Here is a 25751-nt window from a genome sequence, read left to right on the forward strand (position 1 = left end):
GTGGTGGACTTCAGTCCAAACCAGAGCTCAACCCAACCAGCCACACAAGTGATACCCCAAAGGAAGATTCTGGCACCAGACACCAAGGTGGGAGCAACCTCACCTTGGCAAGCAGCTGCTGTATAACATCTCACATAAGGTGATAGAGGATTACCCTTATAATCACCCAAGCTGAAAGGTTAACTGCATCGATCAAAGGGCCAACAGCATTCATCAAGATGCATCTACAACATGGGGTGCACATAATAACAAGAAACATTCCTGGAGCATGGAGTACACTTGATCTAAAGAATGTGACAATGAGCCCATCAAAACACCTCAAGACTGCATCTACACTACAGCCCACACACCATGGTTAGGAGTGAGCTCCAGTCAGCCAGCCTGAGGGTTGATCTCACCAATAAATGGGCCAACAGCAATCAAGTCCCAATTACAAAATGAGGGCTCAAATAAACTACACAACAGACATTCTCAGAGCACCCAATACAGATCAAGGAACATGGACCACAGGATGCCTGTGGTGCCACAAGACGTCTACTACAGAAGGCCAATCTACTAAGACTTGGAGTCATACCAGTTTTATCTAAAACACAGAAACAAACACAAAGAGACAGCCTAAATGGGGAAACAAAGAAACAGACTTAAAATGAAAGAACAGGAGGAATTTCCAGATAAAGAGTTAAATAAAATGGAAGTAAGCTATTCATTAGAAACAGAGTTCAAAGTAATGGTTACAAGGATGCTCAACATCATGAAAAAAGACATAGAAAGTATAGGAAATAATCAGGTGGAAATGGAGAATACAATAGCAGATATAAAGAATATATTGGAAGGGGAAAAAAGCAGGCTTGACAAAGCAGAGGGTCAAATAATATAATTGAAAACAAGGTAGAAGAAATCACCCAATCAAAGCAGAAAAAAAAAAAAGTAAAAGAATGAGGTTAGCCCAGCGGGGTGTGGCTCAGCTGTTGAGCATCAACGTAGGATCCAGGAGGTCACTGTTCAATTCCGAGTCAGGGCACATGCCCGGGTTGTGGGCTCGATCCCCAGTCGGGGGCATACAGGAGGCAGCTGATCAATGATGACTCTCTCATTATTGAAGTTTCTCTCTCTTTCTCTCTCTCCCTCTTTCCCTCTCCCTTACTCTCTCAGAAATCAATAAAGATATATTTTAAAATAAATAAATAAAACAATGAGGTTAATTTAAGGGGACTTTGGGAGAACATGAAATGTTTCAACATCTGCATCATAACGGTGCCAAAGGGAGAAGAAAGTGAGCAAAGGATAGAAAACCTGTTTGAAAAAACAATGACAGAAAACTTCCCTAACCTGGTGAAAAAATATCACACTAATTCAGGAAGCACAGAAGGTCCCAATCAAGATGAATCCAAACAGACCCACACAAAGACACATCATAGTTAAAATGGCAAAGTTTTTAGACTTATAGCAAAACCATTTATAATTTTTTGAAAATACTAGACTCAACCCCTAGAATGGATGAGAGACAGGTGGCATTTGACACCTTGAAGGAAAACTATTTTTGGCCCCCACACTAAGATTGCCCAATTTACAGAAACCTTTCAAATTATATATTCATGAAAGGTAAGGAATTGGACTTGGGTACTAACTGAGAGCCTGTTAAATACCCCTCAACCCACAGCCTATCTCTCAAACAAACTAGATCTCAAGACAAAAGGATGGCTGCAATGCCTCCAGGCAATAGCAGCTACCTGTGACATCTTACAGGAAGCAGAGGAATTTAATCTGTGGCAAAGTACTGTGATATTTCTATGAAACCAGGGAACTGGCTGACTGCAAGGTACATGGGAAAATATCAGGCCATTTTTTTGACAACCCAAATGTTACCTTACAAATGACTACTACCTTAAACCTGGCCATCTTGTTCTTGGACTCAGAGAGAAACTCAGATCTCCAACATGATTGCTTAGAAAGCATTGAAAAAGCTTATTCCAGCAGAACAGATCTATTTGACCAGCGACTGACAAAATCTGACTAGAAATTATATACAGATGGGAGCAGCTTCATGAAGAATGGTCAACCAATGACAAGCCAGGTAAAAGGTTGTCACCATAGACAAGGTAATAGAAGGCCAGCCCCTTTCTGTAAGAATCTCAGCACAAATAGCTGAACTGATAGCCCTCACCAGACCCTTTGAATTATCCCAGGGAAAGAACATTACCTTACAGTCTACACTGACTCTAAATATGCCTCATGGTAGTCCAAGCCAATGGGGTAATATACAAAAAAGGGGGCTCTTAACCTCAGGGAATAAAAATATCAAACATGTAAAAGAGATTCTAAAGTTGCTAGGAGCAGTAAATCTACTGAAGCAGATTGCCATAATGCATTGCCTAGAACACCAGAAGAATGGTTCCCAAACACGTGAGGGAAACCAAACTGCCAATAAAGCAGCAAGACAAGTTATCTCAAGGTCACCACTTTTAGGGGATTTAATTCCCCACCTGGACTTGTCAGAATTTAAAACCTATTATATAGAATGAGATGAAGAATGGGTCTGTGAATGGGGATCTTCTAATACCCTAATTTTATATGGAAGATCAACACTCATAGTATGATCTTACTCCCTAAAGCTCTAGTATATCCCATCCCAAAACACCTACATGAATAAATGCATTATGGAAAGGATGCTTTAATGGACCTCATTAGACCACATTTGAAGGGTCCTCATTTAGAAGGGAACATTCAGAAAATTATCCAATCCTATCAGATATGTGCCAAAAACAATCCTAAAACAGAACATGCCCCAACAGGAAAGGGAGTACAATATAAAAGGATACGCCCATTTGGTGATCAGTAAGTTGACTACACAGATGCCTAAAACCATAGGAAACTTTAAATTTTTATTAGTTTTTGTAGACACTTTTTCTGGATAAGTAGAGGCATACCCCACTAGAACTGAGAAGGCACCTGAGGTAGCAAAGCTTCTACTCAAAGAAATAATCTCTAGGTTTGGACATCTTTACAGCATTCAAAATGAACCATCATTTACCTCAGAAATCACCAAGAAGATAGGACACACACTATAGACTCAATGGAAACTATATGCATCTAAAGACCCCAACCTATGGGGAAGACTGTGAAAATGAACCACACAATAAAGAAGACACTGGCAAAAATATTCCAGAAAACACATTTGAAATGGGGCCAGGCACTTCCTGTTGCCTTGCTCTGGACTAGGGTAGCACCTGGAAGCAGGCTTAAATTAGGCCCTTTTCAATTACTTTATGGAGATCCAAGTTTCTGTTTTAGGAATACCCCTTTAGATTTGGAACATGAATAAAAAAATCAAACAATTTGTACATTTAGGGTCAACTCGAAAAACTTTGCACAAGTGTGCTCATTGCAGGTCTACCTACCCATTTGACAAGCCCTTATATTCATTCCAGCTGGGAGACCGAGTCTTACTAAAGACCTGGAAGATTCAAGGTTCTGAACAGCAGTTAGCCAAACAATGGACCAGTCCCTATGATGTTCTGCTGACAACACACTCTTTCCTAAATCTCATTGGAATCAATCCTTGGATCTACGACACATGGATAAAATGGGTGCTGCCTGAGGAGGACTTGGATCTTGCTGCTGCTGTTGATACTGCAAAGGAAAGCTGGACCTGCACTCTCAAAGGAGTTTTAAAATTCATTTTTTGGAAAGGGATAGTATCTCCCAAAACTAAGTGACAATGTTACCTTTTATTTTATTATTATTTTTTGAGAATTGCTATACTTTATGCCCATGTTTGGATGTTAACTCCTTTATCCATTTCCAAGACTGGTTTCCTCAGCAAACGTATGTGGCTGTTGGCTATGCCACCCAAAGTTCTGCTCAAGATTAGATCATCAGGATCCTTTAGTCTCTCCAGTTTCTTATTTCACTACAATTCCCCCTGTGCTACTAGGCATATCCCTCACTAAATACTTGATTGTTTGTCTACACAACATATCTCACTTTGGAAGCCCATCAACAACACTACCTCTTGTAATATGAAGCAGTTAACCGGTTTCTCTTGTTCAGCAGTGCCATCCTTTAGACACCACATATGCCTTTTGAAGACAGCAATCCTTCTCTCTCACATAAAGGCTTCCCTCCATTCTTGACTCCCTTCATCCTTTAGTAGAAAGCAACAATCTCTGGACCCAGGGATAGGTAATACTATACCCATTAACAGCAGGAAAATACTGCAAAACATGAGACCTTCATCCATTTACCCCTGTAAGGTTACAAGGGTCCAGAGTTTTGAAAGGGAGAATTGTTAAAGTAGACAGTCAATTGGAGTAGGGGCAGCTGAGTGCAGTGTCATCACTGGTCTGGAGGGGCTGGCTGTGCGGGGATTGTGTAAAAGATGTGGGAGCTCTGGGATTCAGGGGTGCCATGCAGACTCCAACCAACTCCTCCAGATGTGTGGGCACAATGTCCAGTGTCAGGAGATGGGCTGAGGGCTGAAGCATCTCTAGGCTTCTTGACGGTGGGTCCTGCAGCACCCCTCCTCACTGACCCGATACCACAGACAGTCAGGGAGCACATGGGAGTTTCTCCCATTGACCAAGATGTTGCAGGGGCTGGTTCTTACACTGCGCATGCCAAAAGCTCAAAAGCTGTTGGACAGGGATCCAGTGTGCTAAAAGCTTGCAAGATAATTGGATTGAAAAAAAGTCCTCCCTTCCAGATTCCTAGGCTTGAGCAGGAAGGGGGAGATGGTCTTTGAGAGAGGAGTCCACCATTTTCCTAAGGTTGCAGCACCTGAATAAACCTTTTTCCTTTTAAACCAGCACCTGTCTCACAAGTTGGGTCTTCTTTGGGGCAGGCAACTGAACCTCTGTTTCAGTAACAATACCAAAAATTGGGACTACTTTTTGAAGGTCATGATATAAAATATGCACTTAATCACAAAGCAAATAGAAAGTTTTGCGATTGTTAACCGAAGAGAGAAATTAACATATTTGCCTTTCAAAAACACATTGTTGTTTCTCAACTATTCCTCAAACCCTCATGTCTTTTCTAATAAGTAGCTCTTCCACAGTGGTTTTAGAAATAGATATGAAGCCACGCCAGTGTGGTTCAGCGGTTGAGCATTGACCTATGATCCAGGAGATCGTGGTTCAATTTCCAGTCAAGACACATGCCCTGGTTTTGTGCTAGATCTCCAGTAGGGGAAGTGCAGGAGGCAGCGGATCAATGCCTCTCTCATCATTGATGTTTCTATCTCTCCCTCTCCCTTCTTTTTTTCTGAAATCAATAAATATATATATATATATATACATATATATTTAAATAGATATGAATATATTTTAATAGGTAAAACAACTAATAAAGAAATTTCTTTGAATGGGTTCAAATGGTTCTGCTGTATTAAATTGCTCTAGAAAAAGCTGTAGTACTTTGTTATATGAAAAACAAGTAACTAATTTATAGGTATAGTATAATCCTATTCTTGATAAAAACAATAACAAGTCTATAACCTAAATTTGCACCGTATTTACATTTGCAAAGGCAAGGGAAAATATGAAAAACAGCAAATTGTTAACAGTCATTTCATTAGGAGATTAGGAATCAAGGAGCAATGGCAAATTTTAGTTAAGCCAGATTAATATTTTTTGAGTAGTCAAATATGTAAGTTTAACCTATGAAATTAAAATGATGGGTAGACAGGAATTAAGTGAAACAAATAGATATGCTTCAGAGCACCACTGTCCAATAGAAATGTACTGCAAATTACAAATGCAAGCCATATATATATATATTTAATTTCCTAGTAGCTACATTATAAAGTTAAAACAAATATAAAACTAATTAGTATATTTTGACCCAGTGCATCCAAAATATTATCATTTGAACATGCACTCTCTATAAGATATGAAGTATTTTACATTGTTTTCATACTTAGTATTTGAAATACAGTCTGTGTTTTACACTAAGAGCTACATTTCAAGTGCTTTGTAGCCATATGTGGATAGTAGCTACCATATTGGACAATGCAGCTCTAGGAAATACCAAATGTTTTGTTACTGGTGAATTTTACTGGCAAAGGCAGTTTCACTGTTTGTCAGCTTGGCCATATCTGGCTGGTCCCATGGTCTCAATCTTGGTTCAGCTTCATATTTTCCAGACCTATTATTTTTCAGTCAGAAAGCTTTAATATTATTTAATACATTTTATTATTACCAGTGTGAATAAAGAATTATCACAAAACCTACAGTTGAAGTGAAAACAAAAAAACAGTGTTTTTTAGAAAAGAATAAGAAACCAACTTTTAAAAAAAATCTATGAACACAGTATAGGGGGGAAAAGGGTATTATGAGACTAATTCTGAATTTTAACTATGGAAAGTTAAAACAAGTATAAATATTTCCTACTAAAGGGGAGGACAAAATTCTAGAAAATTAAAAATTCATTAGCCAAAACATTTATGACCTAATGTCTCATCCGAATATCTATATGAATAGTTTTTACTATAATTACAGTTCAGCAATTCGGTAGCTGAATATATTTGTGTAACTGCCATAAATACCCTCAGTATTAGTTTCTCCAGTTATTTATGGAGAATTTATTTAAAACAGTTCTAATTTTTTAAAAGTCATGCAATATAAACAAAATGCATTATAATATATTGTGAAATAACATTTTTGAGGTTGAATTTAAGATTGCCAGAGATATTAAATTTCTAAATTCTATGATTACTGGAAGGTTTGAACTTTAGAGAATACAAAACAAGAAAAAAGATACAATGAAGATCAACTAAAGAAAGTCTTTACAAAATGGTGAAATATGTTCATAAATTTGGCTTTTTAAAAAATTTAAAAAGTTTGAGTCATGCCCGGCTGGGTGTGCCTCAGCTGTTGAGCATCAACCTAGGATCCAGGCGATTGGGGTTCGATTCCAGGTCAGGGCACATGCCCCGGTTGCGGGCTAGGCAGCCGATCAATGACTCATCATTGATGTTTCTATCTCTCTCTCTCTATCTCCTTTCCTCTTTCTGAAATCAATAAAGATATATTAAAAAAAAATTTGCTAAAAGTTTGAGTCATTATAAACATATTTAGAGAGACATGGATAGTATTGGTAGGCTGATTTTTAGGGGTCCTATCTTAACTGTTTAAACTGGCAGCTGTGTAAACTGTAGAAGATTCTGCTCAAACACAATGCACAGTAACTAAGAATGTACAGATTTCAGAATTTGATATTGGCTCTTCAACACAAAGTCGTGGAAATGGACAATAATTCATTGAACTAAATCTCAGGATTATTAAGGATAATTGAATATTAGAAGAGTGAATTTTTATACCACTTTGGCTGAAAATTTGACTGCTTTTTTGGGAATAATATGATGTTTACTACTCTTAACTTTTCCTCATTTTTGTTTCTTTACATCCCAAGAGAAATTTCATCCCAAGAAATTTCATCATTTGGGGTTGTGTGTTTGTTTAAGAGTGTCAAGTTGCTATCTGGGTCAAGGGGAAAAAAGTGAGAATTCTTTTGGTGTATTTTAATTACCAAATAAAATGTTAGGGTATGGCCTGTGACGTGGGCTGTGAAAGAATTCACAACTAAAAGAAGAGATGCAGAGAGGAAGTTTATTTTACTTTTCAAGAGGGTGGGTGTATTAGTAGTCAACAGGGCATGGGACAAAAGGTGGCCTGCTCTTTTGAGCAGGGGCTGTTGCTAAGTGACAAGGAAGGGAGGGGGATTTGTGTTGAAACTGAGCAGATATCAGTGTGTCTTGAAAAATTAGTTTGCATTCCAGGAAACAGTCTGGTAGATATCCTACGGAGGTGTCTTATCAGCATTTCTCCCAAGCCTGTGAAACAAGCTTAGAACAAATGTTATGAAGCGTTTAAAAGAGGCTTGTTAGAAGGGGAAGGGAGAAGGGAACTTTGCACCAACTAGAGACTCCTTGGTGTGAATTATCCATGAGTCATGAAAACAAGGAGGGGGATGCAAGAATGTAGACTTGAGAGTGGTTTATCTTTTCCCAAAGTTTGAACAAAGGAGCTGTTTGAATCAGAGGATCCAAAAATCTTGGGGTTTAATTACCAGGTGCTTCTCATAAACTAGGGAAGGCCACTGCAAAGAAAAGGAGAGGCCTTTTTCTAACCTTACATAAAATACCTAATTTATGAAAATTTGATATACAAATGTCCAACTTATAAAACAATTATAATTTTGAGGAAAATCATCACTTTGAAAAGTAATTCACTACCTTTTCTTTTATCGTTTTCTTTTCTTTCTTTTACATAGACCATTTCTCTACTAAAGTTAATATACATTTATTTACATGGATATTTTCAGGTACATCTACCACAAACAGTGGCGTACATCTTTATAACATTCTTTCTTATTTTTCAAAATATATCAATGATAAGTGAAGGGCTTTGAATTTAACTTAATTTTATTAAAATTAAACTAAATTGTCTAGACACTTTCACCCAATCCTGGCAATAATAAATAAATTAAATAAATAAATAAATAAATAAATAAATAAATAAATAAATAAATCTGAGCAATTGCGTGATCAAGAGGGTGTGAAACAGAAAAAACATTATACAAATGAAGGTACGATGGCAAACTTCTCTTTGGTGTTTAAGACTTTCTGTTGATAGGAATCTGAGTAGAAATGAAAAGAAACCCCAAATCACTCATTTAAAGACCTCAAAAACATCATCCCTTAACTTGCAATCCTACCATTGTTTTATGTTTTCTTCTCCCCCCCCCCACTGATCATCTTCCTTAATGTTAATTAATATCAGTACATATTTAGAAAAATATTTAATTCTAGAACTTCTGATACTAACAACATCAAACACTTTGTTTAAATTCATAAATGTATCTGTTGGTGACATCTGGGAGTTGTTAGAAACCATCTTTTCTGGAACATTGAAAAGTAAGATATTACTGGCTCCAAATAAATTCATCTATGATCTCTGTGTTTACCTGTAAAATATCATCTCCCTAACCATGAATATAAATTAGCTACTGGGGAAAAAATTTTTTTTGTCCTCGTTGTTGGTGTCATTTGAAGGAACAGAAAAAATTGAAGTTACATTCTTATAGTGCATATAGATGGTGATGTATATGATCTTTACTTTGGGGAACAAAACAAAAAAAAATCAGCAGCAAAAAAGAAACTGTTGGAAAATACCCTAAGTATTGAGAATAAGTTTACAATTCCCTACTACTGTCTGCCTGATTTAGAATAATTTGGGTATTTCACTATCCCCAGTGCTTATTTGAGTCCTAACATACTTGAGATAAAGGTGTGCTTGAAGCAAGAGAACATTCATTAGCATTGTTGTTTTCTCTAAACCTACTGGGCCCATTCTTAAATCCATAGGACAAAACCAGATTTAGGAATGAGCAGTGTATCAGTGCCCATGGTTTTTCTGAAAACTAAAATCTTATATTTCAAGTTGAATTCTGATATTCCATACCAAATGTGTTTTTAAAAGTCTGTAATATAATTGAGCCTAAAGAATCACATATTTTACATCATTAATTTTGGGCATTCCTCTTGCTTTATAACAAAGGTTACAGATTTATGGAGTTTACTCATTTACTCTCAAAACATAGCATTTCAGAAGTGGCAATAATAAATCAAAAAGTCATGGGACTGGACAATCATTCACTCATTTAAATCACAGCATTATTATGTGCACATGTTTTTGCTTGGCCTATCGCTTAGTATGAACCCAGCCTAGTTAGTACTTGCCTCATTTTCTTAATCTATAAAGTGGGGATAAGAATAGTGGCTATCTCAGAGTGTTGTTAGGAGCAGTGCATATGTGTTAATACATGCATAGCACATAAAACTGACTGGCAATGTTATTGCTGTTATTCCTTATTTTTATGTATTGTAATCAGAAACTGAGTTTTGCAACACAATGCAGTTTTTGGTTAATGCTATATCACATACAGTTTGTCTAGCCCATGGAGGTAATCTTTGAAGTAAAATGAACTCAGCATTTTTCTATTGATTTGAAATAAATGTTAATTGCATGTGGTCAGAAAACTTGCATTTCCATGGTGACTTAAATAGACACAAGTTATACAATTTAAACTTTAAAAAGTTTCCAGTACCTCAGTACACTTACCCTTTAGTAGTTAAGTGAGGGAGTGAAATATTGCTAAATTGCTTTGAAAACAATAGAAGAAATAAGCAGTTAAGAATGTTGTCCCAAGGATATGTACATTGGTTGCAGGCTTGATCCCTGGCCATCAATTGATGTGTCTCTGTCACATTGATCTTTCTCTCTCTCTCTCTTTCTCCCTTACACTCTCTCTGAAAAGCAATTGAAAAAATATCCTCAGGTAAAGATATAAATAAATAAATAAATAAATAAATAAATAAATAAATAAATAAATAAGCATGGATGGACCTACAGAATAGTATGCTAAGCAAAACAAGCTAGGCAGACAAAGACACATGATCTCACTTATATGTGAAATCTAAAAAGCAAAATAAACTGATGAACAAAATACATCCAGTGACACAGAAGCATAGAACAGACTGATGAATCTCAGAGGGAAGGCGGGAGTGGGTAGGTGGGCAGAGATTAACCAAAGAATTTTTATGCATAAACGCACAACCCATTGACACAGACAATAGTGAGGTGAACGCCTGGGGCAAGGTGTGGGTGTGGGGTAGAAGGGGTCAATGGGGGGAAAAAGGGGACATCTGTAATTCTTTCAACAATAAAGATAAATAAATAAAAATAAATAAATAAAAAATAAAAAATAAATAAATAATGTCCTTATAGGGAAAACTATATTTCTATATCTACTGCTAAAATTAATAATTATTTTGGGTAATTTTAATTACCCCTGAATTTGTAACTGTCACTGGAGGAAAAAAGAGGAAACTGCTAGGTTTTTGAATGTCTTTAGAATTGACAATAATATTGTGCTGATTGAAGATAGAATTTAGTTTTGTTTCATGATTGTTAGAATTAATTTTCATCTGGATATTATGAGCATGCAATCAATCATGTTCTGTTTAAGGTGCTTAAATTATTCTTATTGATTGTAATTCTTTTCTGGCACTGAGAACTTTTGTCACCTTTTTGAAATTTAGGTCTATTCATAAAGCCTCATTTTTATACTGATTAGTAGCTGAACCTGAAAAAGGCCACTTCAAAATAAAGTAAAACTTTTTTTCTGGCAAAATGTTCAGTCATCCAAATTTATTAGGACAAACATTTCTTGACTTTCTGAAAGAAAAAACTGGGCAAACTAAAACTCTATGAAGTATACCAGCTTTCTTTTCTTTTTTTTCTTCAGTCTTCAAACTGAGGATACATTTATTGATTTTAGAGAGAAAGGAGGGGAGAGGGAGAGAGAGAAAGAGCGAAAGAAACATAGAACCCTCACAACCTGAGTATGTGCCCTGATGGGAATTAAACCTGCCAACTTTCTGTGTACAGGATGACACTCCAACCAACTGAGAATTTTCATTTTAAAGAAAGAGTTTGATCATGACCCCATGAAAAGTGTTCCTTGGTTTAATTGTGTACTATAATTACTTATTTGTCCTTAAGAAATAATTTGCTAATATTTATGTTTTAAAGCTAAACTGTAAGGCTGAGTGAAAAGTCCTTGATAAGTACCCATATCTAGAGACCTTAAAATTTTATGAGAAGCTCTAATATTTCAGCTACATTAATTTTTGGATATAAAATATCTATTATAGGAGTCAACTACCACATGAAGTTGAATTTGTTTTAATTGAAAAAGATAGTTAAAAATTTCCTGTGTTATTGTGACAGTGCAAGATACAAGGTGAGTTTATTTATTAACAACAAAAAAATGTAAAACAAATTCTGAAAGCAAAAGTGGACTACAAAACAAAGGTTTTTGATAGCTTTCGCCTTATTTAAATATGTTACACATCATTATGCCACAGCTGATAAATGCTATAGAGTGTAAGTTAGCATTTGATAATTTACTTTTAAACATATCCCCCCAACTCAGTGCACTATGGAAACAAAATATATGCATGATAAACTCTTCCTCCTTCAAGTATCACAGTCTTGTGGTCACATAATCTTCATGGGTGACTGTGTTTATGAGGGCTGCATCATAGTCTGTATTGGAGTCCTCTTCCCTTGCATGCTTCTCCTTTGGTATTATTGGGACAGTGTCCTCCACCACTGCCTTCTCTGATTTGAAGGAACACATTATCTTGCCAACCTGTAAACCCAGACTGTCCGCATTCCTTTCCCGGTGGTCTACTAATATGCATTGTTCACTGAGACCAGGGATGCTCAGGTCACCCCTTGAAGCTAATCCTCGAGATTCCAGTTGGCTATTTCTCTCCAGTGATGCTTCAGCCTGTTGACAAGCAACCTCTTCTGAAACAGAGAAGATTTGGTTTGCATTTTGCTCTGCAGCATTTTGTTTTGATCGTCTATAAAATAGCCCGAAGTTTTTGATATCGGTCACAAAATTCATTTTTCTCTGCTTTTCCCGCGGGCGCTCCTGCACCACTGGAGGGGAGCCATTGCTTATGTTGTGTCTTTCTGCAGCAATTGCTGCTGATCGAGGGTGGATCAGGGTGGTTAAATCGAAAAGACTAAAGTTCTTCTTCTTGTCTTTGCTGGTACCTTCGTTATCACTCTTTTCATCAGACCCTGCTGAATTAGAAGAGTCCTTCGTGGCCTGAGCAGACTGTAGGGCAGACAGTTTACTTCCTCTTAGTAACCCCAGGACTTCAAAGCGAAAACTAGAAATGTCTTGCTTTAGCTCCTAAATGAAATTTAAAATGATGAATTTAGTTTGTGACTTAAATAAACATTAGGAAACATTATTTGCTCATTTCACATATGGGTCTGATGTGTTTTCAGGCATTTTTAAGAGCTAGGATTCTACTCTGCTGTGGTTCTATCTAGCATTTCCAGTTTTCTTCCAGGTACTTATGTCATTGTGATGTCTATTAATTTTCTTATTCAAGTTCTGTAGTAATAAGGAGATTTCTTAAGGCTCATGTAAAAAGAAACAGGAAGAGTTTTCTTTTTCACCACTGTGTAGTCTAATATATTGGTTTTTTTGGGACTACACTTTCAAATACATCCTCTTCAAATATCCTTCTGCTTTTAAATCACCTCACACTCTTTCAAGGATACATTTTGTAAAGATTTTTAATATAGACATATTTTGCTGTCCAAACAGACATATATAACAAAACAATGAAAATGAAGCCTGCCCTTTCTAGCGTTGGCAGTAACTTTCCATTGTTTATTACCTTAAAGTTGATTTTACCTCAACACCTGGGTTAGCCACTAAATCTTGCAAATTGCTTCATTCAATTAGACAACATTTCTGAAATTCATCCTTTTTCTTCTCTTTTTGGACATCTGAATTCTCAGTTCTAACCTGATGGTGACCTTTGGGTTAGGCCCTTGTCTCTATCCTATCTCCCAAAGTACCAAGAAACACTTAATTCTAAAATTTGAATATTGTGTCTATAAAGAACATATTGGATCCTAGCCAACTTTCAATGTGCTTTTAGTTTTGCAATTTATCTTCTTAGCTAATTGGCTGCTTATATTTGTTCTCTGTCAAACTTGCTGCTTTTCTCTGTTAGAAGTCTCCTGTAGTATGCTTTTTTGTTTGTTTGTTTTTCCTATAAGATCTTATTGACTTTAAACATTCTTCCAAAATATTGAAAAACTCAGGCAGAATAATAGAGGTATTTTATACACATGATATGAGCATATATATATGCATATATTTATATTTATTTAAGTATTTCATGTATTCTATCTATCTCCTCTGGTCACAATAAAAAGAAAACTCAGGGAGAAAAGCTAAGTTTCTAAGTTACAATTTTCTAAGTTTCTAAGTTAAAATTTTCTTTAACCAAAGCTGTGCAAAGCACAAAGAAGGTTTTTGTTGTTGTTTTTAATATGTTCACTACTAAATGTTTCAGGATTAGAAATCAGACTGAAATTTCAAAAACTAAAGCTCACTCAGTAGAGTGTTTTTGGGATAGGCAAGTCAGAATGCCACAGGCTCTAGGATTTCTCCTCCTCCAAATAAGTCATCTTGACATGTCAGATTAAGTATGTTTGAAAACAATGCATTTTGAGAAGAAATGCCATCACTTTTTTTGATAATTCAATAGTGCTTTAATTTAAAAATCAGAAGACACACAATCTTGCTGGAACACATGGCTGCATTTCCTGTTCTGATTTTCAATGTGCTGTGAGTGCACCTCTTGGTGATTTCATTATGAAAATAAAAATAATTACCTTAAAGTTCTCTTCAGTCAGGCCTTCTTCAGTTTTGGCATCTCTAATCATTGCAGCAACATATCGCTTCACCAGGTTCCTCATAACTTCCTGAGGTATTTTAAAATAACACAATTTATATTCATGTATAAATATGATTTCCTTCTTTAGTCAGTTCTGAAAAGGGGACTGCATTTTATTTTATTTTTTTAAAGTTTTTATTGGTTTTAGAGAGAGAGGAATGAAAGGAAGAGAGAGAAACTTCAGTGTGAAAGAGAAACATTGATTGACTACCTTCTGCACACCCCCTAATGGGGATCGAACCTGAAACCTGGGCATGTGCCCTGACTGAGAATGGAACCAGTGACCATTTGGTGCATGGGATGGTTCTCAACCAACTGAGCCATATCAGCCAGGGTTGAAGAGGGGACTGTATTTTAATGCAAATTTCAAGATATAATATAACTTACTTGATACTGGTGGTGTCGTCTCAAATTATCAGCAGCTCGCCTCTAAAAAGGAAAATGATATTTACTTTTCAGTTATATTGATATATTACCATTCTAGAAAATAATTCATTTGTTCTTTTAATCAAGAATATTTTTCCCTCATTTCTTCAAAGTGGGTATTTAACTAGACAATGGACAATTGCCAGAGAGTGCTTCACGTGGATCAAAACAAGGAGTGAATCAAAACAGCAAGTGCAAGGTTATAATCTGTATGGCATTTGATATATAAAATAAGTTAAAAATAATGGAAATATTGCTTTTCTAATATAAGGTGATGGGGAATTAGGTAATTATAATTGACACATAACCCAAATCACTTGAAATGATACTAAGAGAAATAGGTGGACCATATCAAATAAAATATAGAGCAAATATCAAATAAAAACAAAAATTCAATAGAATAAAAGCTATTATAATAACATAAAGGTTTTCATAAATATCAACATAGCAAGATTAAGTATTTAACCGTGACATTTAACATGTAATAAGAAACATGGTTACACAGTAAACACTCCAACACTAATTTCAATCAGAAGTACATTAAGAGAAAATTGCTATTTTAATTATGTGTTTGGATTTAACAATAAAATAAAATAAAAGATTCTGTTCAAACATAGAGTTAATTATTTTACACTTATTTTTAAAATAAATATGAATCTCAGATATCATTTTGAAGAGATAAAAATGGTTTGCAAGCACAACTAGGGTTAGCACAGAACAGTGATTCTGGAGTGAAGAATGGAGAGAAAAGATGTTTAATGATTTAAAGAAATCTATTATAAATTGAATTAAATAATAATACTAAAATTACGCATTTGAAGATTTCACAACTATTCTAAAGATTCTAGAGGGAAAAAGCTATCATTATCCCAGTTTTATGTATGTTAAATAAATACCAGTATTGATTCTTAAAGAAGGAAACTGGCCAAAATAATCTAAAATAAAAGTATTTCTGAAATAAAAGAATGAATCTGGTAAATTGTGAGAAAGCAAAAAAAAACTAACATATCTTAGTTTTAAATAAGTCTTTTTTGATCTTGTTGCTTACTAAATACTTAACCATAGGCTGATAAAATTGAATTTGGAAAGAGTTATGCATACATCACTGTGAAAATGGTATTAGAAAAAATAAACAATTCAAAAGACAAAAGTAACTTTTATTTTCTCTCTCTCTTTAGGGAATAGGAGAAAATGGCATTTTTGGTAGCCATAAGAATGGATTTGTCTTTCCTAATTATTAGTAAAAAAATTTTATGACTGAGCCACCAGATGGAGTTATGTAACTGAGACATAGCTCACTAAAATCCAAGACAAAAAAGTACTTCTATAAGAAAACAAGCCTTTCAGATCTCCTTAAATTTACTTGAAGTGAACACAGTTTATAAAGCCAGCTGTACACCAACTTCTTTAACACTCTCACTATAAATATTTACAGGAAACCCATGTTCCATGATTTAAATAAATAGAAATTCTGAATTTAATATGGGATTTAGTGACTCAAGTTATTTCCCATCATCTTTCATTTTATTCCTGATTAGTAAGATGATTTAATAGTTTTTAAAAAATATTCTTGAACCAAGAAAATTGTGGATAGTTTGACATATATCAGGATTACTTCTGAGGAAGTAAAAGGATATACTTAAATGTAATTATCTCTTAGCCATACCGGCCAGGGTTCTCTCCGTGTGATTAGCATGGCATTTCATACTTGAGGAGAGCATTTTCATTAGTTATGGAGCTGGAAGCTATCAGCCTAGGCAGAAGAGGTTTGGAAGTAAGAAATTTGTATTTAAGTAATAGGGTGAGGGTATGGTTCCAGTAAATATGGATAGATTTAACACATTACTGTAGGCAGTGAATTTTATTTTATTAAGACATTTTTTTAGAGCAATTTATGGTTCACGTTAAAATTAAGAGGAAGATGCAGAATAAAACCAGGAGGAGAGAAGATGGCTGCACTGTGACAAGAAGCAGAGCGCCCTTGCTCCCAGGCATGGACTCAATTTATCATTAAAATACTGTGTAACCAGCTTGGAAAAACAAGAGAAATATACCTGAGTGTACATATTTCAAGTAGGGAGCACTGAAGAAACATCATAGAGTCTGGTTGGGGGGGTGGGTGGTATAGAAAGGGGGAGTCCCTCTTGAAACCTGTGCTGGGCTCGGAGGCCAGAAGGCTAGAGGCTGCAATGTTCCCTCCCCTTGGGAGTATAGCATCCAAAAGCTGGGATCTCAAAACCAGAGCAGAGGAGAGGGGAAGGAGAGCCTGTACAGGGCAGGCAGAGGGAGCCAGGGGAACAGTATGCCTGTGAGGAGGGAATCACGACTCCCCAGTGAAACAATGCATCTAATGGCAGCAGATGGGACAGGAGCCTTTCACCCTGGGTGCTGACCATGGGAAAGGCTGTCCCACAGTGTGTGGCTTCTAAACAGAAAGGAGCATGAGGGTTGCACTGAGCAGCCACATAAAGGGACCCTCTGTTTTCCTGTAAGGCATTGTGTAGAACCCCAGAAAGCATCTGAACTGTGTGACATGGGGAAGGGGAAGAGAGCCCTCCCACTGGCAGAGAGGGACTGGAGCCATCAGTGGGGCAGATCGGGTCTCCAGCCACCGGAGCTGCTGGAGCAGCAAATTGGGGATTTTTGACCCACTCTGAGGGTAGCCTGGAGGGTGTGCAAGAAGCTACCCCAGCTTTACTGAAATTAGCTGTACAGGGGACCTGCATTGGGCTGACTTTGTGAGTTCTCCTGCTTGGTTCTGAGGCCTGGGGGCAAAGGGACCCCGCAGAGTAGGTTCTCTACCTGTGTGTTGCTTTGTGCATTTTTGAGTTTTTAATTGCTGAATGGGTGTCCATCTTTCTGGCTTGCACTGAGGAGACAGACCAGCAAAAGCTGGTATTTCTGCATTGTGGGGAGTTTGAACTGAGCACCCTGTGAGATCAGCCAATCGTATCTGGGAAAGCAGGGACAGAGCACACCTAACTCTCCTGCAGGCTAGGAGTACCACTCCCAACAGGAAAGGAGCTGGTTCATCTCACTGAAGCTCCAGATATCCCCCACATGGCACAGTCCTGAGAGGGAGGGGAGAACAGCTCATAGGATGACAATACCAGACTAAGACTCTTAGGGACTATTATTTGGGAACTGGAGGAAAAGCTTAAAACCCCTGCTGGGGGCTGGGCAGGCAAAGGGCTCACCAGAAGTTTTTTTTAATCAAACCCACTGAGCCCAGGCTGCTGAAACTGCCCATATAGAAAAAGCAACAGACTAAAATCAACCTGAAACTGCAGTAGACCACTATGTGGTCAACTAGAATTGGAGGACAGGGTAGAGACTAAGGAGCTGGTTTTGAAGCAGAGACTAACTTCCCCATAGTGATGGATTGACAGTGAAGCCTCTAAGTAAGGGGAGCAATATCCCTAGCTACAATAGCCAGCCTACACCCAAAAGACTCTTCAGAAGATTCTGGAGTCTAAGATCAGGCAACCACAAGTGAGAGGCAAAATAGCTGACAAGTGGAGGTGGTCCACAGAGAGACTCAGATCAGCCAGCTACCTAAGGACACCAGAGCCAGTCCTAGAAAGCTCCTGACATTGGCTGATACACAAGTAACTCCCAGGAGAACCTAAATTAGCATACAAAACAGTGAGCCTCATAAGCTGCCCAGATGAAATTCACCTGGCTTTTGTTTAGAATAAAGAAGGAAAAGAAAAAAATTAATTTCTAATTTGTTTTGCTTTATTTTGTTCTGTTTTTTGTTCTATTATCAAGATTTTCTTGATATTCCCTGCTTAATTGCTGGGATATTATCATTATTACCAAAAAATTTACTGCTTTTCTCTTTGTGTTTTCTCCCCTTTTATTCTCTGCCTTCTCTTTTTGTTTGTAAGTTTGTTTCCCTTTGTCTCTTTATTTTTAGTTTTTCTTTCTCAAATATTTTCCTATTCTTATGCTCTACCCTTAAATTTTGTTCACCCTTCTTTCAGAATCTTTTCTCTGCCCCTTTTATCTCCCACTAGCTCTTCTATTTGTTACTTTTCATTTTGTTATTATTTTGTATTTTTTTTTACTATTGGCAATAATATCCTTTTTTCTCTCCCTCTCTTTTGTTTGCTTTTTATTTTATTTTATTTTTTTGCTTTATTATTTGTGTACTTCCTTTGCTCTCCCTATTCCACTTTCTCATGTGATGTTTTCATTATGATTGTCAGGATGTTTTGTAAGGTACTTCTTGTTTACTGGCAGTTTGGTTGTGTTTTGTTTTGCCTGGCCAGCACCTGTACAACAGCTCACATGACATAGTTGGAACTGAGCCACAGAGTTAGCCAACCTGAGAGGAGAGTCCTCCTAAGGGCGGGTCAAAAAAATCTAGAACCAATCACAACAAGAGAGCACAAAGAACACACAAAAGGGACACCCACAGAAAGCACAAGCCCTGAGCAAATAGATCAGAAGTATAAGGAAAACACACCTCTGGGCTCCACTGGACATATTCTATAAAATTCCACCCCACAAGACAGGGAGACAGGAAATATTTCTAATATACAGACACAAACACTAAGTCACCAAAATGGGGAGACAAAGAAACAACCTCCAAACTAAAAAAAAAAAAAAGGAAATATTGTCAGAAAAAGACCTTGATGAGATGGAATTAAGAAAGTTATCAGAAATAGAGTTCAGAGTAATGGTTATCAATATGCTTAAAGAAATTAATGAGAACAATAGGACACGTAATGGAAATGTCCAAGAACTTAGTGAAAACAGGAAAAAAGAGCTAGTTATGATAAATAAGAACAAGGCAAAAATGAGGACTACTATATTTGATATCAAGAATATGCTGGAAGGAATTAAAAGCAGGCTCAGTGAAGCAGAGGATAGAATCATGTGATCATATTAATAGATACAGAAAAAGCATTGGATAAAATCAAGCACCCATTGTTGATAAAAACTCTCAGCAAAGTAGGAATAGAGGAAACATGCCTCAACATAATAAAGGCCATATGCAACAAACCTACAACCAACATCATACTCAATGGGCAAAAACTGAGACCATTTCCCTTAAAAACAAGAACAAGACAGGGATGTCCACTTTCACCACTCTTATTCAACAAAGTACTGGAAGTCCATGCTATAGACATCAAACAGGAAGAAGACATAAAAGGTATCCAAATTGCAGGGAGGAAGTAAAACTGACATTATTTGCAGACGACATGATATTGTACATAGAAAACCTAAAGAATCCACCAATGTACTACTAGATTTGATAAATGAATTTGGCAAAATAGCTGGATACAAAATTAACATTCAGAAATTGATGGCATTTTTATACACCAACAATGAACTCTCAGAAAGAGAAACTAAAAAAAAAATACCATTTACCACTGCAATTAAAAAAAATAAGATACCTAGGAATAAACTTAACTAAGGATGTAAAAGACCTGTATTCAGAAAACTACAGGACACTGAAAAAAGAAATAGAGGAAGATATAAACAAGTGGAAGAATATATACCATGTTCATGTATTGGACGAATTAATATCATTAAAATGTCCATACTACCCAAAGCACTCTATAGATTCAATGCAATTAATATTAAAAATACCAACAGCATATTTCACAGAGCTAGAACAAAAATTTCAAAAATTTCTATGGAACCCAAAAAGACCCCAAATAGCTGCAGTAATCTTGAGAATAAGAACAGAGTGGGAAAGATCACTTTAACAGATATCAAACTGTACAACAAAGCCATTGTAATCAAAACAGCCTGGTATTAATATAACAATAGATATAGGTCAATGGAACAGAACAGAGACCCCACAAATAGACCACGTCATTATGGTCAGGTAATATTTGACAAAGGAGGCAAAAGTGTACAATGAAGTAAAGACAGACACTTAAATAAATGGTGCTGGGAAAATTGGATAGGTACATGCAAAAAAATGAAACTATATCACCAACTTACTCCATACACAAGAATAAATTCAAAATAGATAAAAGACTTAAATGTTAAAAACCATAAAAATCCTGGAAGAAAACTTAGGCAGTAAAGGCACAGACATCTCACGTAGTGGAATTTTCACTGATACATCTCCTAGGGCAAGAGAAACAAAGGAAAAAATAAACATATGGGACTGCATCAAATTAAAAAGCTTCTGCACAGCAAAAGAAAGCAACCTCAAAATACAAAGGAATCCCACGGTATGGGAGAACATATTTGCCAAGGATATATCTGATAAGGGGCTAATTTCCAAAGTGTACAAAGAACTCATACAACTCAACAAGAGGAAGACAAACAATCCAATTTAAAAATAGGCAAAGGGTCTGAATAGACACTTCTCCAAAGAGGACATACAGGTGGCCAAGAGACATATGAAAAAATGCTCAACGTTGCAAATCATCAGAGAGATGCAAATTAATACCACAATGAGGTATCACTTCACACCTATCAGAATGGCTACCATTAACAAATTAACCAATGACATGTCCTCATGAGGATTAGAAGAAGGGAAACCGTGGTATACTGCTCGTGGGAATGCAAACTGGTGCAGCCACTATAGAAAACAGTATGGAGGTTCCTCAGAAAATTAGAAATGGAACTGCCTTTTTACCCATTGATCCCACTTCTAGGGATATATCCTAAGAATCCTGATACACTAATCAGAAATAATATATGCACCCCTATGTTCATAGCAGCACAATTTACAATAGCTAAGATCTGGAAATAGCCCAAGTGCGCATCAGTAGATAAGTGAATAAAAATGCTATGGGACATTTACACCATGGAATACTATGCAGATGTAAAGAAGAAGGATCTTGTACCCTTTGGGACAATGTGAAAGGACCTGGGGAATATTACATTAAGCTAAATAAGCCATGGAGAGAAAGACAAACATCACATGATCCAGCTTATATGTGGAATCTAAAGAACTAAATAAACTGATCAACAGAAATGATTCAATGACATGGAAGCATGGATCAGACTGATGAATCTCAGAGGGATGGAGGAGGGCGGTGGGTGTAGGGGGAGAGATTAGCCAAAGAACTTATATGCATATATGCACAACCCAAGGACATGGACAAGGGTGTGGAGAGCGACTGGGGAGAGGGGTGGGATGGGGTGGAATGGGTCACTGGGGAGAAAACGGGGCATGTGAAATATTTTGAACAAAATATGCTGTGGGACATTTACACCATGGAATACTATGCAGCTGTAAAGAAGAAGGATTTCATACCTGTTTGGGACAGTATGGATGGATCTGGAGAATTTATGCTAAGAGAAATAAGCCAGGCAGAGAAGTACAAACATAACATGATCTCACTTATATGTGGAATTGAAAGAACTTACTAAGCTGAAGAACAAAATAGGTTCTTCATGAAAGCAGGGGTCAGACTGACGAATCTCAGAGGGAAGGTGGGTTGGGTGGGGGGATGAGATTAACCAAACAATTTATATGCATGTATGCATAACCCAAGGACACTGACAATAGTGTGGTGATGGACTGGGGAGGGGGTTTACTAGCGGGTGGGAAGGGTCAATGTGGAGAGAATGGGACATCTGTAATATTTTGAACAATAAAAAAAATAAAGATTAAGAAACAATACAATTTGATAAATTTTCACCAAAATAAAGTCTGAAAGTATAAGCATTTTTTTCCTTTAGTGATTATAGGTGGTGCTAACCCATTCACAGTTGCTAATTTTCTTGCAGTGACATAACTTAGCATTTTTGTGGCAACTTCTCATGTGTGAAATTTCCACCTGTAGTTCTAGAACTGAGGGGTGGTAAATTACCCTATGTACTCCTGAGAAAACTAGAAAGTGGAAAACATTAAATTAAAGAAGTAAAAATCATTTTTAATGATATTTTGAGAAATCTTAATATTTTTTGTTTCAGCATAATGACCTGTTCACTTAAGCATTCCATTTGGAAACTTAGTCTATGGCATTAAACATGTTTTATTGAGGACCCAAGATGCCTGTGGAGTAGGTGGAAACTACACTCACTTCTTCCCAGCACCTAACTGAATTAACAACTGAATTATAGATAAATCAATCTGAATAACCAACAGAAGACTAGCTGAACTAAAATATCATAACCAAGAATCTACAGAAGGAGCCACATAGAGACTAGTAAGAAGGGCAGAGACAAAGAAAGGGCTGGCCCCACATCCACATGCAGCAGTTGAGAATCCAGAAGGATATCTTGCCTGCAAAGGTCCTCACTTAGAAGCGAGGGATTTCAACCCAATGTTGAGACTCCCCACCCAGAGCACCAGAGTTAGGAAGAGGAGTCTGCTTAACAGCAGGCTATAAAAATCAGTGGGGATTCTTTCTGCCAGGGAGCAATGGGAGTCTTCTAGAAATCCAGGTGCTTTCTTAAAGGGTCAGTGTACAGTGTACTGTGAACCTGGGTTCTCTGGTGGAGGGATGGTAACTCAGGACAAACTAGAGTCATACAGAGAAGACGTGGGTTGCATGGTCCCAAGAAAAAATCTGGAGGGTCAGACACAGAGATCTTTGTGCTGAGTCTTTCTCCAACACCATCCACAGACACCGCCTTCCCTGGTTCAATCACTCCTATCCCTATAGCACCAGCCTGAGGAGTGCACTAGCCCAGTCCTCTAGTACCAACAGCACCATTCTTCTGAGCTCACTTTCTGCAGAATGTTTGCTGGCTGCATGCAACCGAAACTTTTGGAGTGCTTTTCTTCTTGGAATGCTCTTGTCAGAGACTTGAACTGTCACTGAGTTGTGTGGCTCCAGAGCAGTGAACATTTGTTCCCCTCTTTGTGCTGCCAGCACCCATCCCTTAACAGGAGACCCATCTGTCCTGTCCTTCCAATTCCTGGTGGCCCTCCCTATTGAGTTCAAGTCCTCCAGAGGGGTTGGCTGGCTGCACCCAACTGAGATTTTTGGCGTACTTTTCTTTTTGCGGAGTCCTAGTTGGGGACTCAGACAAACACTTTACTTGAGTGGCTACAGAGCAGTGGCCATTTCCCCACACTGTGTGCCACCAGTGCCAGTTCCCCAGTGAGACACTCACTTGTCTTGTCCTGATTCCCAGGTAGCCTCACCCTGCTGAATTCCTGTCCTGCAGAAGGCTTGGCTGGTTGCACCCAGACAGAACCTATGTTGTGCTCTTTTGAGGGGAGCTCTGGTGGAGACTCAGAGACAAAGTGGTATGGCTCTGGAGTAGGAACCACTTTATCCCCACTGAGTGAGTGACTGCATGCTTCTAAACAAGAGATCCTTTAGGTCCCTTCTCCTGACCCCAGTATCTCAACCTTGCACCTTTTGGAAGGGACTATGGGTGGAGGCCAGCCTGTGGCCACTCTAAAGACTTTCTTGAGAAGGTTTTGAAGAAGTCCAGGCAGCCTCAGGGGGTGGTTAAGCAGCAGTCAGGTGGAACAGATCTTGGGATTCACCGGGCCTTTTATTTATCTGCTGTCCTCGCTAAGAGCTGGTGGAAGCTCACAGTGTACACAACTTGGAACCTCCCAAGCACACTCAGGCCCAGTACAGGTAGGCATAAAACGTGGATTGCTTGGTAGCTCCAGACAACTAGCCCAAAGCAACTTACAGCGAGGGTCTAACATGGACCTGCACTGAAGTCCCTCCCAAGTCATCACAGAACAACTCAACCAGTGGTTGGCTTCAAACCACACCAGAGCATGACCCAGCTAGCCACAAAAGTGGCACAACCAAAGGGAAATCCCAGCAGGCATCAAGATCTTCCTGGGCCAAATTCCACTTAGGAGGGCAGCTCCTGCACAGCGGCTCATAAACTGTGGTTCAGTTTGATTCTCACAGTCAGCCAGACTGAGGGATAACACCACTCACAGACAGGCCAATAGCATTCAAGACTCAACTGCAAAAGGAAGGCTAACAACTCACACAAGAGACATTCCTGGAGCATCAGCTCATATAACACACACAAGAGATGTTCCTGGAGCATCTAGCTCAGGTGATCAGAAAGATTGCACCACTGAGCCTCAGAAGAAGCCTACTATATAAGACCACAATAGGCAAATGCAAAAATGCAGACAAAATGGGGAGACAAAAAAAATGGCCCAAATGAAAGAATAAGAGAAATCTCCAGAAAAAACAAATAAAATGGAAGCAACCAAGCCAACCAATGCATAGTTCAAAGCAATGGTTATAGGATGCACAAGGTACTTAGAGGAAAAATGGATGATCTCAGTGTGAACTTAAAAAGATAGCAAGCATTAAAAGAACATAGAAACCAAAAAAGATCATCAGTTAGAAATGTAGAATACAATATTTGAAATGAAGAATACAGTAGAAGGAATCAACAGCAGATAAGATGAAGCAGAGGATTGAATCAGAAAATTAGAGGGCAAGATAGCAGAAAATACCTAATCAGAGCAATAAAATTAAAAAAAAAAATTAATGAGCAAAGTCTAAGAGACATCTGGGGCAGCAGCATGTGTAACACCATCCACATCATAGGGGTAACAGAGGGAGAAGAGAGCAAGGGATCGAAACCTATTTGAAGAAATAATGGCTGAAAATTTCCCTAACCTGGTGAAAGGAAAAGGACACACCTGTTCAGGAAGCACAGAGAGTCCCAGTCAAGATGAACCCAAAGAGGCCTACACCCTGACACACTATAATTAAAATGACAAATGTTAAAGACAAACAGATAATCTTAAGAGGAGCAAAAGAAAGACATTTAGTTATCTACAAGGGCACTCCCATAAGGCTGTTAGCTGATTTCTCAAAAGAAACACTTCAGGCCAGAAGGGATTGGCATGGAATATTTAAAGTGATGAAAAGCAATGACCTAAGAAGAAGACTACTCTACACGGCAAGAGTATCTTTTAAAATAATAGGAGAAATAAAGAGCTGCTAAGAAAAGAAAAAGCTAAGGGAGTTAATTAACACAAAGCCAGTTTGACCAGAAATGTTATAAGGTCTTCTATAAAAAGAAGAAAGAAAAAAAAGCATAGAGGGACTTAGACATAAGG

The 25751-nt window shown here is 37.6% G+C and overlaps 1 protein-coding gene across 1 annotated transcript in view; it reads right to left on the reverse strand.

Moving 5' to 3' along the window:
* Positions 1–11304: 11304 nt before the first annotated feature.
* TRPC4 (transient receptor potential cation channel subfamily C member 4) overlaps positions 11305–25751 on the reverse strand; it is a 342201-nt gene continuing 327754 nt past the window's right edge. Inside the window, exons 9-11 of the mRNA XM_081128497.1 lie at positions 14726–14767; positions 14277–14366; positions 11305–12771 (exon numbers count right to left, since the gene is read on the reverse strand). Of these exons, the coding sequence (XP_080984623.1) occupies positions 12049–12771; positions 14277–14366; positions 14726–14767 (855 nt within the window). The 3' untranslated portion in view covers positions 11305–12048. The remainder of the gene's footprint in view (positions 12772–14276; positions 14367–14725; positions 14768–25751) is intronic.

Source organism: Miniopterus schreibersii (assembly GCF_964146895.1).
Source record: "Miniopterus schreibersii genome assembly, chromosome: 2".
In the NCBI taxonomy this organism is placed as follows: domain Eukaryota; kingdom Metazoa; phylum Chordata; class Mammalia; order Chiroptera; family Miniopteridae; genus Miniopterus; species Miniopterus schreibersii.